General features: G+C 52.4%; 1 protein-coding gene across 2 annotated transcripts in view; it reads left to right on the forward strand.

Moving 5' to 3' along the window:
* The window catches only part of MAPKBP1 (mitogen-activated protein kinase binding protein 1), a 51,209-nt gene that overhangs the window by 25,006 nt on the left and 10,326 nt on the right, over nt 1-15,877 (forward strand). For both annotated transcript variants that reach the window (XM_034993574.1, XM_034993573.1), the window contains 11 exons: nt 9,458-9,520; nt 9,730-9,787; nt 10,511-10,681; nt 11,075-11,212; nt 11,479-11,661; nt 12,233-12,393; nt 13,202-13,391; nt 13,965-14,111; nt 14,338-14,513; nt 15,299-15,390; nt 15,666-15,791. In XM_034993574.1, coding sequence (XP_034849465.1) covers nt 9,458-9,520; nt 9,730-9,787; nt 10,511-10,681; nt 11,075-11,212; nt 11,479-11,661; nt 12,233-12,393; nt 13,202-13,391; nt 13,965-14,111; nt 14,338-14,513; nt 15,299-15,390; nt 15,666-15,791 — 1,505 coding nt within the window. The remainder of the gene's footprint in view (nt 1-9,457; nt 9,521-9,729; nt 9,788-10,510; nt 10,682-11,074; nt 11,213-11,478; nt 11,662-12,232; nt 12,394-13,201; nt 13,392-13,964; nt 14,112-14,337; nt 14,514-15,298; nt 15,391-15,665; nt 15,792-15,877) is intronic.

Consider the following 15,877-nt stretch of genomic DNA (forward strand, 5'->3'; position numbering starts at 1 on the left):
GGCAGGTATCAGTACTTTGTTTCTTTTTATGGCCGTATAACATTCTATTGTATGGATGTCCCACACTTCATCTAGTCATCAGTTGATGGGCTTTTGGGTTGTTTCCACTTTTTGGCTATTTTTATGAAAAATACCAGGCGCCTGGGTGGCTCAGTCGGTTAAGGGTCTGCCTTTGGCTCAGGTCATGATCCCAGGGTCCCAGGATCGAGTCCCGCATCAGGCTCCTTGCTCAGCGGAGTGTCTGCTTTTCCCTTTCCCTCTGCTGCTCCCCCCTGCTCGTGCTCTCTCTCTCTTTCCCTCAAATAAATAAATAAATAAAATCTTTAAAAAAAAAAAAAGAAAGAAAAAAGAAAAAGAAAAACACCGCTCTGAACATTTGCCTACTGTTGTCACTTGGAGAGATGTCAGTGCCATGGAAGAAAAGTAGGGATCTGGGGCTGGGGTTCCTCTGTCCCTTGCTGCCTTTTCGCTCCTCTGCTCGTGCAGATGAGAAACCCCCAGCCATAGCTTCTTTAGGCTTTTACAGAAGTGTTTCTTTGGGAGGCTTGGCGCCCTTGCTGCTTCTGGTTCTCTCTGTCAACCTGTGTACTTTGCTGCTGGGCATGGGAGCACAGGCATGGGAAGGCCCCCGCCCCTCTTCCTTTCTTCCCCACCATCAGCTCGGGAGTGCCCACTTTCCCAGTATGAGTTCCACAGCAACTCTTGGAGTTTTTGTACCAGTATATGATTTCCTTAGTTTGATCATCCCATCAAAAATCTGCCTTTGTCAACAACTTATTCTGTGCCAGGCCCTTTGCTAAGCACTTTGCAAAGAGCAACCCTGTGAGGTTGGTACTATTATTATCCCATTTAGAGAAGGAAACTAAAAAAAAGAGAGTTTAAGCAGATTGCTCCAGGTCACACAGCTAGTAAGTGTCTGTATTGGAATTTTAACCCAAGTAGTCTGACTGCAAAGCTCTTAATCTTAAAATGGTGTGGAGTGGGGGAAGACCTGACTTTCTGCTGATTTTTGAAAGCTGCTTCTTGTGTCACTATGTGGCATACAAATGAGAAGAGCCCAATTTATGGGCATCTCAGTCTATGCCAGGGAAACTTCTGCCCCTGGGTTCTGGGGCCGGTGCCTTTCCTGAGCGGCCCTTTGGCATCTGATGTCTGTGGTGGGGGTGCTGTAAGAGCTGCACCAGCCTTACTCTGCAGAAGCTGAGCTGGCCGCCTTCTTCCCCTCCAGAAGCCAAGTTGATGAATGACCTCTGTTGCTGGATACCCGTGCAGCTGGCCTCAGGGGAATTCCTCTCGTGCCTGCCTCTGCCTGGGAAAGCCAGGTTCCTTCTTGTTGGAGGTGGGGCTGGGGCTGGATGTGAGATGGGCAGGAAGGGCCTGGGCTGCTGCCTGGTATGTGCTGAGCCTAGTGTGCCTGCCCTAGGGATTGTAGAACCATGCTCCCCACCTCTTCCCCCCATGCCCCTGACCCCAGGCCTGGTGCTTGGGTGTGTGCTTCTGTGTGTGGGCAGGACCCAGCCTGGCACATGTGTCTGGGAGTCATTAGCCTTCCAGATGGTGTATGGAAGCTTCCCTTCTGTGATATCTAGTAGGTTTCCTCAGTGTGCTTGGCTCGGGCGAGCCCTGGGCGGTGACATGATCTACTCCCTGACCTTTTGATTTCCTAGGACTTCAAGTTCTCTCTTTGCAAATGGCCCCCTTTTCTGAGTATTTTCATTTTGCTCTGTTCTAGAGGTCCCTGTTGTGCCTCTGGAGTGTCTGGGGGCCACCAAAGTCTATGTGAGCCAAGTACGCTCTTTCCCTCCCTCCTTCTCTTCTTCTTTCCCTATCTGGTGATCCTAACCCCACCCCCACTCTCTAGTTCCTACTATGCTTGTTGCTCTCAGAGCGGCTCAGGTATCCTAGAAACAAGAAGAAAAACAAAGCTCAGAAAAGTCTCCCGGAGGCCTAGAGGCAAATATCAAACCAAAACAAAGTTTTCTGAAAGGAAATGAAACCGCTCCAAGAGGGTGGGGTAGAGGGGGATTGTGTCAAGCAGAGGTGGGTGAAGTCTCTGGGTAGAGACCCCTCAGTTTTAGTGGCTCCAGAGTTCCCCCTTTGCTGTTCTGTCCACAGAAAAGCCTACCCCTCACCTGTCACACTTTGAGCCCCCCTGCTCCAGGAGGCTAGGTGGTCCCCAGATAACATCTTCGAGGGACTCAGCTTAGTTGAACATCCATAATTGACTTGGGCCCGTTCGCTGGTTGGCTTGGTAGAGGGCTCAGGTGCTGTAGAACCCAGCACAGCCCCCATTGCCGCGGTGGGGCCAATCAGTTCTGAGAGTGAGTCTCTCTTGATCCCCGGTGCTGAAGTGTGGGCCTGGCCTGGGTGAATGCTCTGGGCAAAGCAGCTACTGGAGTGGGAGGTGCCCTATCCAGCAGCCCCGAGGAGACCTCTTGGTTGCTGTTAACTAGGGAGGAGGAAGGCAGACTCAGATTTCCTGAGAAGGCCCTCCCATTTACTCAGCCCATACTGGAAGTTATGCTGAGGTCCCCCAGCTCCAAAGCACTGGAAAAGGTGTGAAACCACAGTCTCCCAACCTGAACTATGTTCTAGTGACAGCTGAGCTAAGGGAGCACAGAATTAGCTCCTTACGGTCTGTGGGCAAGCCCTGTGTGCTGGTTTGCCAGGGGGTGTGTGGGACTGTGGACACCGGATGGGCCTGGGAGAAGATGCCTGCTTTGTGCCCTGGTGGATGGGAGTTATGTGCAGGGGTCCTCGCAAGCGTCGGTCCCCTCAGGGCCTGTCTTCTGGTTGCTCTGCAGGTTTCACACCTGAAACCGAGCCCCCTTAGTTCTTCCTCAGATGGTTTGGTCATAGATGCCTTCATTCATTTGTTCAGCAGGTATTTGTTGAAAACCTGCTCGGGACCAGGCACTGTTCTAGGCACAAGGTATATAGCAGTGAGCAGGACAGGAAGGGTGACCATTTTTGGTGGGGTTTAGGTTCAAGAAGGGCAAGCAGACAATCAGCATGCCAGCCCATAAATGAGCAAGATAGTGTCAGAGATGGTAAGTGTTCTGAAGAAAGTAAAACCAAGTGACAGAAAGGAGAGTAAGTGAATAGCTGGCGGGGCGCGTGGCGGGGCCGGGGCCAGGGCGGGGGCTACTTTAGGATTGGGTCGTTAAGACGCAGGGGGAGGTCACATTCAGCTGATGTCCGAATGACCAAGAGGAAGGAACTCTTGAGGATCTCCAAAGTGGTCCAGGTGGAGGAAGCCTCAAGTGCAAAGGTGCCAGGGAAGGGAGGATTGGGTTCACTTGTTTGAGGGGGCTAAATGGTTGTCGTGGTGGCTAGAGCATAATGAGTGGGAGGACGGGGGCCCAGGCATTGCATTTTGACAGGGCTCGTAAGTCTTGCAGTGCACAGAGATTCACGTCTTGTCCCAGAAGGGAATGTGTGTAGAGTCCTCTGGGCAGAGAGAAGTGCACCGCTAGCTCTCCACTGGTACCCATGTTATTCTCTGTCTTCTTTCATGTTTTTGAGGAGGGATTTGTAAAATGCCCCAGAAACAGAGATGCCAGTGGGTCCTGTGACCTGGCCTAAGAGGATTGCTTATTTGGAAGGTCCTGGATTGCAGGCATTTAAAGAGGACCACAACGGAGGATGCCTTAGGAAACATCCTTGACTCATTCTCTCTTAGAATAATTAAAGCTATATTTCATTCCCTTTTGGGAGTGAATCCAGAGGGATGGTTTATAATTCCACACCTGGGTGAGGATCCTAATGAGTCATTAGTGTCCAGCAAGTCATGTATGGGATGCCACAGTTGGGGCTTCTGTTGTAACTGCTGACCCCCTGGATCTCGCTTTCCTTGTTAGTGGTGGAGCAGAGTACCCTTCAAGAAGATGGCCAGGAGCACCATGCTGCTTACTCTGCACACTGTCTTCTTCAGTCCCCACAGCAATTCTGTGAGGTAGATTTTGTTCTTCCTGTTCTACAGATGAGGAAACAGATTCAGAGAAATTAAGGAATGTGCCCAAGATCACACAGTATGCTAGCACACAGGTCTGCCTGGCCCCAGTTTTCTCATTCCTTCCATCATCACACTGCCCTTAAGTGTCTGTGAGTCCTAAAAGCCTAAGGTAGGGGAGAACCACGCACCTGCCCTAGGGCCCTAGTAGTTCTCAGTTCTGCTGATTGGGAGGTTCCTTGGCTTTGAGATCTGGTGGCTAGTGACTTAATAATTTATTCACTCATTCACAAATATTTATTGAGTGCCTATCTTCTAGGCCCTGGGGATGTAAACAAAACAGATAAAAATACCACCTGCACAGAGCTGGCAATCTAGTGGTGAAGACAGATCTCCCTGTCCAAAAGTGAATTCTATAGAATATAAAATGTGTGCTTTGGAGAAAGTATAAGCAATAAACAGTGAAAGGGAATAGGGAATGGGGGTAGGGTATGGGGTTGTGATGTTAAATTGTGCTAGAGAGTGACATTTGAGCAAGGCTTGAAGGACCTCTTGTCCCTGTGTGAGTCACCTTCTGTTTTTACCTGGTCTGAAAGAAGAGCGTCCAAGGCACAGGGTCTCCGCTTGAACCTTCTGTGTTCTGCTCCCTGTATGTGCTGCTATGTTCATTGCTCTTCCCACGCTTCTTTTGTTCCTGCCTTCTGGAGGATGGAGAGTGGTAGGAGGCAGATCCTGTGAGAATGCCGGGCTCTTGGTGATGGCAACAGGCCTGGACCTGTCTGGGAAAGGGGTGTGTTGAGGGCTTGGCCCTTCCTGGTTCAGAGGAGCTCCTGGGCAGTGGGCCCAGCACCTGGTACTGGCGTTCCACCATGTGACTACCGGGCTGAGGCCCCGGGGGACCGAGAACTCATGGTCTCCCTACACCCGCACCCTGGGGTTCTGAATTATGGGACTCAGCCGGTTGGGCCAGCCTAGCCCTTGTTGTGGATTGCAGCCAGCACTACTGCAAGGACACACGTGCAGATGACTGCCTGTTGTCCTGGGTGACGTCAAGGGCCCGGGCGGCCAAGGCGGAGGGCCAAAGACATGCGGACTGCACCCCGCCCTCTGCTCCCCGGTAGACTGGGGAGCTTGCTCAGGGTCACAGAAGACTGACGTGGCTCCCACATCAGTGTCGCTGAGCTCTCTTCTCTTGGGAGGACCTCAGCTAGCGGGGCACAGGAGGAACCTTGGATGTCTGTGCCAAGTTCTGCCCTCACCTCGGCATCTGCATTATTGTTCCCACAAGTGGAGCTGTGACCAGGGGTTGGTTTCTTTCCTCCTCTTCCTCTGTGTGGGGAGGTTTCCATATTTGAATAACTAAAAGTAAAAATTTCAGCTTAGAGGTCTGTCTCTGTGTGTGTTTCCCTCCTTTGCACGTTTCTCTCCTTTGCGTAACTCCTCCATGCCGCACGTGAGAATTTTCCAGGCTACGCTGGGGGTGTGTGTATATGGGGGGGGGGTGTCGGAGAAGGGAAGGATTGCCTCACAGCTAGTCATCTCCCTCTCTACACTGTAGTTTTACACACACACACTGCTCTCCTTCCTCCTCCCACCATGGAACTGCACTTACCAGGAGGAGGAAACAAGATGCTGTGGTCCAGCAAGACTGAGTGTTTTAAGCAGTCTGACGCATTGCTCTTCGAAAGTCACGAGGCTGCTTTGGGATGATGGGCTTAAAGGAAAACTCAAAAGCGTATCATAGAACCCTCATCACCTACTTTTCCTGGATTTGGAATGTGGCCGGCTGGAGTATGTGTGGGGTCAGCTTGAGTCAGAGCAACTTTCAGCCAAAGCCCTTTGCCATGGTTTTTGTGTAGTTGATCAGAAACTAGGTAACCTGTAACCACTCACCCTGGAAGTCACTGCTAGAGAGATGAGCCTGCAGAGACGGGCCTCCTCAGCAGATCAGCCCGATAACAAGAAAGTTAGAAAACATCAGTTAGAAAACATGGTGGCAGACTGGTGTGTGTGTGTGTGTGTGTATGCTTTTTCACACACTGAAAAAAGTATTAAAATCTAAATATCTAAAACTATGAACTTGGAACTGTAACTGCTATAGTTTTCATCTGCCCTGTTCTGATTTCCAGAAATCCTGTAGCCCAAATCCTTTTCCCCTCAAAGTGCTCCAGTCATCTTTCCCTCTTCTCATAGGCTCCTGGCCAAGCACCCTGCATGTTAGGTCAGTTGTGTTTCACGTCTCTCATCTCCAACTCCACTTTTCTCTTCTTTCCTCAACTCACTCCACTCCGCAGCCCTTAGAGCACTGCTTCTGGAATCCCGACTCTCTTTGGCTTTAGCTGAGTGGCCTTGAGCCAGTTACCTCACTGCTCTGATCTCGGGTCTCCATCTGTAAAGTGGGGATAATTGTACTAAGGGTCACAAGGTGCTGGAAGGACTAGCTAAAAGCAGACATCTAGGCTGCTTGGCACAGTGCCTGCTACCTAGAAAGTGACAAATGGTAACTCTTATTACTGAGCCCCACTGTATGAAGAGCGGAGGACTGGTTATTAAAGGAACTGGAAGCCTTCATGTTTCGAGTTCACTGACACTCTTGTGGGCTGCTTCCTACCTTAGCCAGGAGGTGGCCCTTCACTTTTCCTTCCGTACCCCTGTGCTACTGTCCTAGACACTTGAGGTGGTTTCTCACTCCACGTTCCCCCCATCCCTTCCTTTCTCCCCTCCAAGCTTGTCATCCCTTCAGTGAATGAAGATGCAGATATTTTCTTTCCTCAAGCTTAATGTAGCTCTCCTTTCCTGGCTGCCTCCCCAGAACAAAAAATAAAGCCTCCTTTGAAGTTGTTACCATTACTGAGGTCCTAACAGGACTTTCCTCCATTCTTCCAGAGGAAAAACCTGACATAGTCCCTTAGCACCTCGTTCCCCACTGCCAGGAGCCCCCTTGCAGCTTCCTTTCCATGCTTAAGGAGTAGTAATATTAAGATTTGCCATTTGTTTGGCTCCTACTGTGTGTCAGAAAAAATCATTTAATCTTCACAGAAGCCCTAGGAGCTAGATCTGAGTGTCCATCCTTTATTATAGGTAAGTCAACATGCTTGTGCCCTACCCAGGGTCACAGAGCTGTCCATAGCAGAACAAGCCTCAAACCCTGGTCTCTGCCTCCAAAGCCCACAGCATCCCTACCACCCCAACACTGCCTCTGAGGATCCAGATGTCCTCAGTCCCTCCTTCCATAGAAGACAGGTGGGGCATGGAGTAGGGAGAGCTGGGCCTACTGATGCCCCACAGGACCAAGCTAGTGGACCAGGGAAGACACTCTCCCATTCAAATCGTTCTTGAACAACTGCAGTGGGCCAGCCTCTGCTAGGCACAGGAGACAAAGCAGTCAGCAGAACCAGACCCCGTTCCTGTTCTCGTGAAAGGCACATCAAAAATAAATGTAAAATTACAGCTGTGATAAATGTTACAAAAGATTGATATGCTGTGCTTGCTGTGAGAGCATATACTGAGGCCATTTGACCTGAGATCTGAAAGGGGACTAAAGATTAACTAGTTGGAAAAGGGAGAGAAGAATGTTCTAGATAAGGGAAACAGTTCCTGGAAAGGAGCGTGGCAGGTTAAAGAGAGTGAAAGAATGTGGTTGGAGCATGGTTCAGGGTGAAGCTGGACGGTGGGCAGGGGTCATACCACCCAGGCCTTCATGGGTACTTGAAGGAGTTTGGTTTTGGAAGCCCCCCAGGGCTGATCTTGTGGGAGTGTTGCGATCAGATCAGACATGCATGTGTGTTTGATGTAAAGCACACCGGAAGTCAGGAGGCCTGGGAGGCCTGGCTCTGCTCTTTCTGGGACCTTTCTGAGCCTAGGCTTCCTCATCTCAAAATTCTGGAGGGTTGAACTAGGTGATTTTAAAGTCACCTAGCACGGTGCATTTAATTCCTTCCGTCCTTCCTTCCAACTTTAAGGTTCTATGAGTCTATCTGGAGGAATTAGGCTCCCTGTATCCTGGACTGCCCCTAACAGAAGCTGGGCAAGTGTGCATGGGTGTGTGTGTGTGTGTGTGTGTGTGTGTGTTCGGGAACGGGGAGGGAAAGTGATGGGGCACAGGGTTTCCAAGGCCATCTGACTTTTGTCATATGTGTAAGGGAAGCAGGAGACTAGAAGCTGGTGGCAGGAGAGAAAGGAGATGAGAAAGGGGAACAAAGAAAGATGAGCAGATGGAGAGAGAAGGAGAAAGGAAACTGAGGACGGATTTGGGGAGGGGTTAGAGGAGCAGATGTGACTCAGGAATTCCGAGGCTGTTTGTTGCCCAGCCTGGCAGTTCTGGGCATACCTAGTGTACCTCAGAGATCCCTGGGTCCCCAGAGATTACCTGCGGAATGTGCATATTGAAATGGTTTATGGAGCCTAATATGCTAAGCGCTCACCAGCAGCTGTACTTGCCTTTGCTTCAAGCTTCTAGCAGGCAGTGGGTTTCCCATTAAACAGGGCTGGTCTGGGGGCTATCACCCTCTGCTCATTCCGTCCCCATCCCCTGACCTGGCGTAGCAGGTCCCACGCTTGCTCCTGTCAGTACTAATGAAGTGAGGCAGAAGGGGCCACGGGCCCAGGCCTGCTGACAGCCACGGAGACTAAGGGAGAACACTGCCTGGCTACAGCTTTGGGCTTCCTGCCTTGACTCCTACCACCTGGCCTCCTCACTGGAACTGCCTCTGGAAAGTCCATCTAAACCTGATCCTGTCCACCCTCGCTGCCTGGTTGGAGAGGGTCCTCCCACCCTTCTCTGCATGGCAGGCAGGCGGGCCGAGTCTCTGACTGTCTTCTGGCAGTCTGGAGGGCCCTTCGCGGGCTCTCTGGGGCCAGGGACTCTGAGGGCAGGGCCCGGGAGTTCCAAGGCACTGAACAGATTGGGCTCTCTCTGTCCGTCCTCCTAGTCTTACTGAGCCTCCCTGCAGTTCAGGCCTCCTGCCTCCTACCCCCTTCCTCATCTGACACAGAGGGTGTGGGGTTGGCTCCTGCCAGATACGCACGTGGGCACCCACATGAGAGGCCTCACTCCTCCTTGGAGCACAAATGCTTGTCAGACATATGGCTCCAACCTGTGGACTGGCTGTACACCTGTGGCCTGCTTTGCTCAAATCACATGGACTCTTCCCTCCTGCACCCCTTCCTGGGCTCTGTGCAAGGGCTGTGGGGAGGCCTGAGTCCTCGCTGCCCTTTGTGTGTATGACCAGAGATGGTGCTGGTGCTTAGGGACCTGGTGGGATAGGCTTCCAGGGAGCCTTCGTCCTCAAGGGGCTGCAGAGATAGGCCCTGGTGGATGGGGAAGGGAAGTAAGAAGAGTAGGTTGCCAGAAAGCAGTCAGTTGCCCTCGGTGGCAAGCAGAGCCCCTCTGAACTTGCTCTATGCAGGTCCCTGTGCTGAGTGATCAGAATTCCCAGGTGGCCTGGGTGCTTGTCGGGGAGCCGTGGTTTGGTGCTAAGTCTGTTGTCTTACTTATCTCCCCAGGTGTGTGGTTGTGCTGTTCAATCCCCGGAAACACAAACAGCACCACATCCTCAACAGTTCCAGGTAAATGGGTCTGGGCACTGAGGGAGCACCTCCTTTTCCTGGGAGCTGGGAGAAAGGCACTGTCTGGGGGCTTTGTGGCTCTGCAGACTGGGGCCTGGTTGGGCCACATGTAGGTTGGTGTCTGCTCATCTTGCCTTTTGAGGGGACTCTGAGGGAGCTGGGCTTAGGCCAGGCTGTCAGTGCCCCTCTGAGCCTGCCTCGTCCTGCAGGAAAACCATCACGGCCCTCGCCTTCTCCCCTGATGGCAAGTACTTGGTCACTGGAGAGGTGAGTGAGGAAAGTGAGCTGCAGTCCTCTGAGGAGGGTGGGAGGCCTGGCCTCAGCAGAGGGCTACAATCTTAGGCCTACTTAGGGCTGCTGCCACTCTGGTTCCCTGTACAGATGCTAAATCCTAGTTTTTGCTCTACCTGAAAATAGTAGTTCTTAAGCTTCCGTGAGCACCAGAATCACCTGGATTGCTTGGTAAAGTACACATTGCCAGGCCCGCCCCCAGGGTTTCTGTTTCTGTAGGTGTGAGCTGGGACTCCGAAATTGGCATTTCTTAAAGGTTCCCACATGCTCATTCTGCTGGTTGGGAGGCAGCTTTGAAAAACCACTGCCTTAAAATGTTCCTGGTCCCCGGAGGCCCCCTGCTGGGCACATGAGGAACGCCTCTGTCTTCTCAGGCTGATGGAGGCGGAGGGGCAGAAATAGGCCTGAGTGGTCGTGGTTCTCAACCCTGGAGGCCCATCAGACTCACTCAAGGAGTGACACAGACATACTGAACAAAATCTGGGGCCATTTTCTCCCGGATAATCATTGTCGTCCTGAGATATTTTTGTTTGTTTTTGTTTTTAACCTTTGCCCTGTATAGCACTCTGCTCCTGACTCTTGGCCAAGGGTCATTAGAGAGATTGTATGTAGTGGCTGGGGAGGTAAGGGCCCCCACTCTGAAAGGCTCGGGGAGGCTGTATGCCTCTGCCCGCACTTCCAGTTCTTGCTTCCCTGCAGAGTGGGCACATGCCTGCCGTGCGCGTTTGGGACGTGGCTGAGCATAGCCAGGTGGCAGAGCTGCAGGAGCATAAGTACGGTGTGGCTTGCGTGGCCTTCTCCCCAAGCGCCAAGTACATTGTCTCCGTGGGCTACCAGCATGACATGATCGTCAACGTCTGGGCCTGGAAGGTGAGTGGACTGGGTGGGCTGGCCTGACAGCCTCATGGGGGGTCACGGAGTTGGGGAGCCAGGAGACTGCTGATCTGAGCCCCTTCCCTCCACTCTGCTGATCTCAGTCTCATGCTAGAAGATAGCCTGAAGCAGAAAAAAGCAACTGTGTAGCCACATGTGTTGGTAGAAAGGGGCTAGCTTTATGCCTTTGAGGGCCTCCAGAGGAAATGAATCTCTTCGACTCCTCTAGAAAGAAATTCTTCTCTCTCCTCCTTTTTCTGACCAAAAAATCTTGGAAAGGAACATTTGTTAAAATACAAATCCTATCCAACCCCTCCTCCATCCTCTGAGCCTCTTTCTTCCTAGCCCCAAGGGGCAGAATTTTGATTCTTCCTTTGGCTTTCCCTCCAGAAAAACATTGTGGTGGCCTCCAATAAGGTGTCCAGTCGGGTGACAGCGGTGTCCTTCTCTGAAGATTGCAGCTACTTTGTCACTGCAGGCAATCGGCACATCAAATTCTGGTACCTCGATGACAGTAAGACCTCAAAGGTGAGCGGCTGCGGCTGGAAGTGGCCCCGGGGTCAGAGCCTGCTCAGCCCTCCCTAGGAGACCCTGTTCCACTTGGGCCCCCCTCTGCTCACTCAGCAGCCGTTCAGAAGTTCCGGGTGAGCCGGATGCTGTCTGGGCCGAGGAGGAGTCTCAGAGAGCAAGGGGGGCCTTGCTGCGTCTCCTTCCTCCCATAGGGCCTCATTTGTCGGGGCAGGCTCCGGGGTGGGGGGTGGGGGATGGGTGACAGGAGCGGTGCATCTCCACAGGTGAACGCCACTGTGCCTCTGCTGGGCCGCTCAGGGCTGCTGGGAGAGCTGCGCAACAACCTGTTCACTGACGTGGCCTGTGGCCGAGGGAAGAAGGCCGACAGCACCTTCTGCATCACGTCCTCAGGCCTGCTGTGCGAGTTCAGCGACAGGAGGCTTCTGGATAAGTGGGTGGAGCTAAGAGTAAGCACCTCTGTCCCCATGGGTAGGGGCTGGCCGCCCATGTGTCAGCTCAGGGGAGATCTGCTGCCTCTGGCTCTGTAGCAGGGGCTAGGCCCTCATGCGTGCGGGAGAGAGGAGCCTGGGGAGCCACAGCTTGGCCTCGTTCCAGCCCACGGAGATCTGTGTAACTCCCTCCTCTCTGCGTTCTCTTTCCACCTTTCTTTCCCCTGCTTCCCTCTTGTGCTCAGAATACAGGCAGCTTCACAGTAAGTGGTGCCTAGACCCTCCTGTCTTTCTCATGCTGTTTCTTTCTCTTTGCTGGGCTTTTCCTACTTTGTCCTCTTGGTCAAAACCTCTTGTGCCTTAGAAGGGTCCCCGGCTCCCATCCCCCAGTTGCACGTGGCTGTGGGCCCTCTGGCCACCTGCTGCTGGAGGGAGGGGCATCTCCAGATAACAGCTGAGGGGCTCAGGCCAGAGCAGCTGGGCAGCTTTCCCCTCGCCTCTGCCTTGGCTGGTCTCTCCTCTTGGCAGGCGACTGTTGAGGAGGGGTTGGGCAGGGGACCCTTGCCAACCCAAGCCCCTCTGCCTGCAGACCACTGTGGCCCACTGCATCTCTGTGAGCCAAGACTACATCTTCTGTGGCTGTGCCGACGGCACCGTGCGCCTCTTCAACCCCTCTAACCTGCACTTCCTCAGCACGCTGCCCCGGCCCCACGCCCTGGGGACAGACATTGCCAGTGTCACTGAGGCCAGGTGAGCTCTTTGGGCCCCCTGCCTCCACCCAGAGCCTCCCTCTGCGCCCAGCCTTCCCTGGCTGTGCTTCAGGGCACAAAGTGAAGAGTGTATCTGCCCCAGTGAAGGCCAGGAAACACCTCTGTAGAGCTACAGATTTGGGTTTATCAGTACTGGTTGCCACCAAGGAGACCGCACACCATGGGAAAGCAGGGAGTGTCTCAGTAGGGGGGTTAGGCAAGGCTTAGTGTAAGATTTGGGCTTGTAGTAGATGATTTTAGGGATGGTTCAAGGGATTGAAGTTTCGCTCCGGTTAGATGCGGTCAGGAAGTAGGGGTAGTTGCCCAGTGGGACATCTTCATAATTTTTATCTACAAGGTGGAAGGGAAGGTATGGGGCTAACGCTGTAATTGGTAAAGAAGCAGTGGTCAGTCACCACAGATGGGCCTGGAAACGTTTGGTCACGTTTGTGGTTGGCACAGTGCTGTGCGTTCATCTGTGCTCTCAGACACGGTTATAGAGGGGTCTTGTTTTTGTTTCCCTCTGTCACGGCCACAGAGTTCCCTTGTCTGACTGTGGCGTACCGTGACATTGGTTGTGTTCCTCATGAGAACTTGATGGTCTGACAGCCGGTGCTGGGTCAGCTCTGGCTGACAGCTGTCAGACGCTGCTTTTTCCTTTCTCAAGCAGCTACCCCCTGCAGGTCTGGAGACAGTTCCCCATGCTCGCTCCGCTTCTTCCTTTGTGGTTTGGCTTCTGTTTTCATTCTTTTCAGTCCTTCATTTCATCAGCTCTCCACTCACTTTTTGCCCTGTCCTCTTCCCCACAGTCGCCTCTTCTCTGGAGGGGCCAATGCCAAGTATCCAGACACCATTGCCTTGACCTTTGATCCTACGAATCAGTGGCTGTCTTGTGTATACAACGACCACAGCCTTTATGTTTGGGATGTGAGGGACCCCAAGAAAGTGGGCAAGGTGTACTCGGCTCTGTATCATTCCTCCTGCGTCTGGAGTGTGGAGGTATGTGGGCTGGGCTGGCCTTAGACTGGCCAGGTTTGCTGGGGTACCCTTGTGAGGCGGGAAGTGGGGATCCCTGAGTATAAAGTTATATTCCTGCTGCCTTCTTGTTTCTCCAGCAGCATCCCTGTGTATCCACATATCTTCAGATGGGTCCAAGGATTGAGCTTGAATTTAGAGCTTATATATCTCAGGCTTCTTCCGTTGTGCCCCTGTCTGTCCTTAGCTTTGCCTCATCCTGGGCTGGGTGATCTTGGACAAGTTACTGAACTTGACTCAGTTTCCTGAACTGTAAATTGATGCACCTGATTTATCTAGTTGCCCTAAGAATTAAATGAAATGATATAAGTGGGAGACATGGAAGAATGCCTGGAACATAATAGGAGCTTGGTTAAGGTGTTTGCCCATAGCGATTATAGAGAGTATCTAATAGTTATGGCTTGCTTACTATGTGACAAACTCTGGGCTAAGTCCCGGCCAGCAATCTCTCTTTAATCTCATTCCCCTCTATCTCCTTGGGCAGGGAAAGGACTGCCCCCTAACTAGAGATCTGACTTTGTTCCCTCTGCCCCTCAGGTCTACCCTGAAGTGAAGGACAGTAACCAGGCCTGCCTGCCCCCAAGTTCCTTTATCACCTGTTCCTCAGACAATACCATCCGCCTGTGGAACACGGAGAGCTCCGGGGTGCATGGCTCCACACTGCACCGAAACATCCTCAGCAATGTGAGCCCTGAGGTCATAGGGCACCCCCTCCACGCTTAGTCCTCCCCTCCCCGCCAGCCTTCACGCCTCCCTCTCAGGAACTGGGTCCCCAGATTTTGATCTTTCAGCTCTGATTTGGCCGGGCTCCTTGAGCCAGGGGTTTATCTTGTCCAGCATTCCTCTCCCCTTGCAGCTGTACTGGGTCAGGCCTGCCTTATCCACCTCCTCTCCTGACCTGCTCCATTAGGACCTCATTAAGATCATCTATGTGGATGGGAACACTCAGGCCCTGCTGGACACAGAGCTGCCCGGAGGAGACAAAGCCGATGGGTCCCTGATGGATCCCCGTGTGGGCATCCGCTCTGTGTGTATCAGCCCCAACGGACAGCATCTAGCTTCTGGGGACCGTGTAGGCACGCTTAGGTAATGCCAGGCCTGGGGTGGTACCGACTGCCTCCCACAGCGCAGGCTGGGGGATTTAGGTCCCGAAGGACAGAGCTTGAGAAAAATGGGCTCAAAAAGATTGGGGAACAAGATGTCTATATACAAGGGGAACGATAATAACCTTACAATGAAGAAACCCAGCAGAAACCATCCTAACCAAGTGATTAAGCTTAACAGCCTCATATCAGCATCGTGAAGCCTGAAAATATGATGCACTAAGAAGCCACATAGCATGGTTTCTGTGGTATTCTTGCCAAAAAAGGATTAACTCAGTCCAGTCATGGGAAAAAGGCAGGCAGACTCAAACTGAGGTACAGAGGACAGAGTAATCAATACTCTTCTAAAGAGTATTGGAGAGTGCTCAGTACTCCTCAAAAGCATCAAGGTCATGAAAGATAAGGAAAGACTGAAGAACTGTCACCAACTACAGGAGACTAAGGAGTAATAGCAACTAAGTGCAATTTGGACTCTTGATAGGATCCTGGATCCAGAAAAAAGATATTGTGGAAAAACTGGTGAAATTAAACTAAAATCTTGAATTAGTAGTATAGTACCAACGTAAATTTCCCGATTCTGGCATTTGAAGTGTTAACATGGAAAATCCCTGTACTCATCGCCACTTTTCTCTAAGCCTAAAAGTTCAAAAATAAATAAAAATTTAATTTTAAAAACAGGCTTTGGGGGGAAGATATAGCAGAGAACGGAGGGTAAGTCTCTCCTCCCATAGCCTGGCAGTGATGTCCTCCCTCTCCTCATCTTTGCAGGGTGCACGAGCTGCAGTCCCTGAGTGAGATGCTGAAGGTGGAGGCCCATGACTCAGAGATTCTCTGCTTGGAGTACTCTAAGCCGGACACGGGTAAGAAGGATGCCTGGTATCTGGCCCAGAGTGGCCCAGGGCTCCTCCAGTCCTGCTAGTGCCACTTGCATCTATCCTGGCTCCCTGCGGTGTGGGACCGAACGCCATTTGAAGCATTTGGTGTCTTCGCAGGGTTAGCGTAGGACAGCTCCATTCCTGCTCTGTGGTTCACTTGGCTTAGGGTTATGGGACTCGGTTCCTGCGGGCCTTTTGCCGGGCCCAGATGGGGGCCTGCTCTGGGCACTCATGGGCTGATGGAGTTCTTTGAACGGCAGGTCTGAAGCTGCTGGCATCAGCGAGCCGGGACCGGCTCATCCATGTGTTAGATGCTGGCCGGGAGTACAGCCTGCAGCAGACGTTGGACGAGCACTCATCCTCCATCACTGCCGTCAAGTTTGCAGGTGGGGGCAGGGCAATTGAGACACATCTTGCCATCTACCAGCAACATCCTCCACCCCCACCCCGACTGCCACCAGCCTCCTGCCTC

This window comes from Mirounga leonina, unplaced genomic scaffold, assembly GCF_011800145.1.
Source record: "Mirounga leonina isolate KUSES-001 unplaced genomic scaffold, KU_Mleo_1.0 Mir_91, whole genome shotgun sequence".
NCBI classification, from domain to species: Eukaryota; Metazoa; Chordata; class Mammalia; order Carnivora; family Phocidae; genus Mirounga; species Mirounga leonina.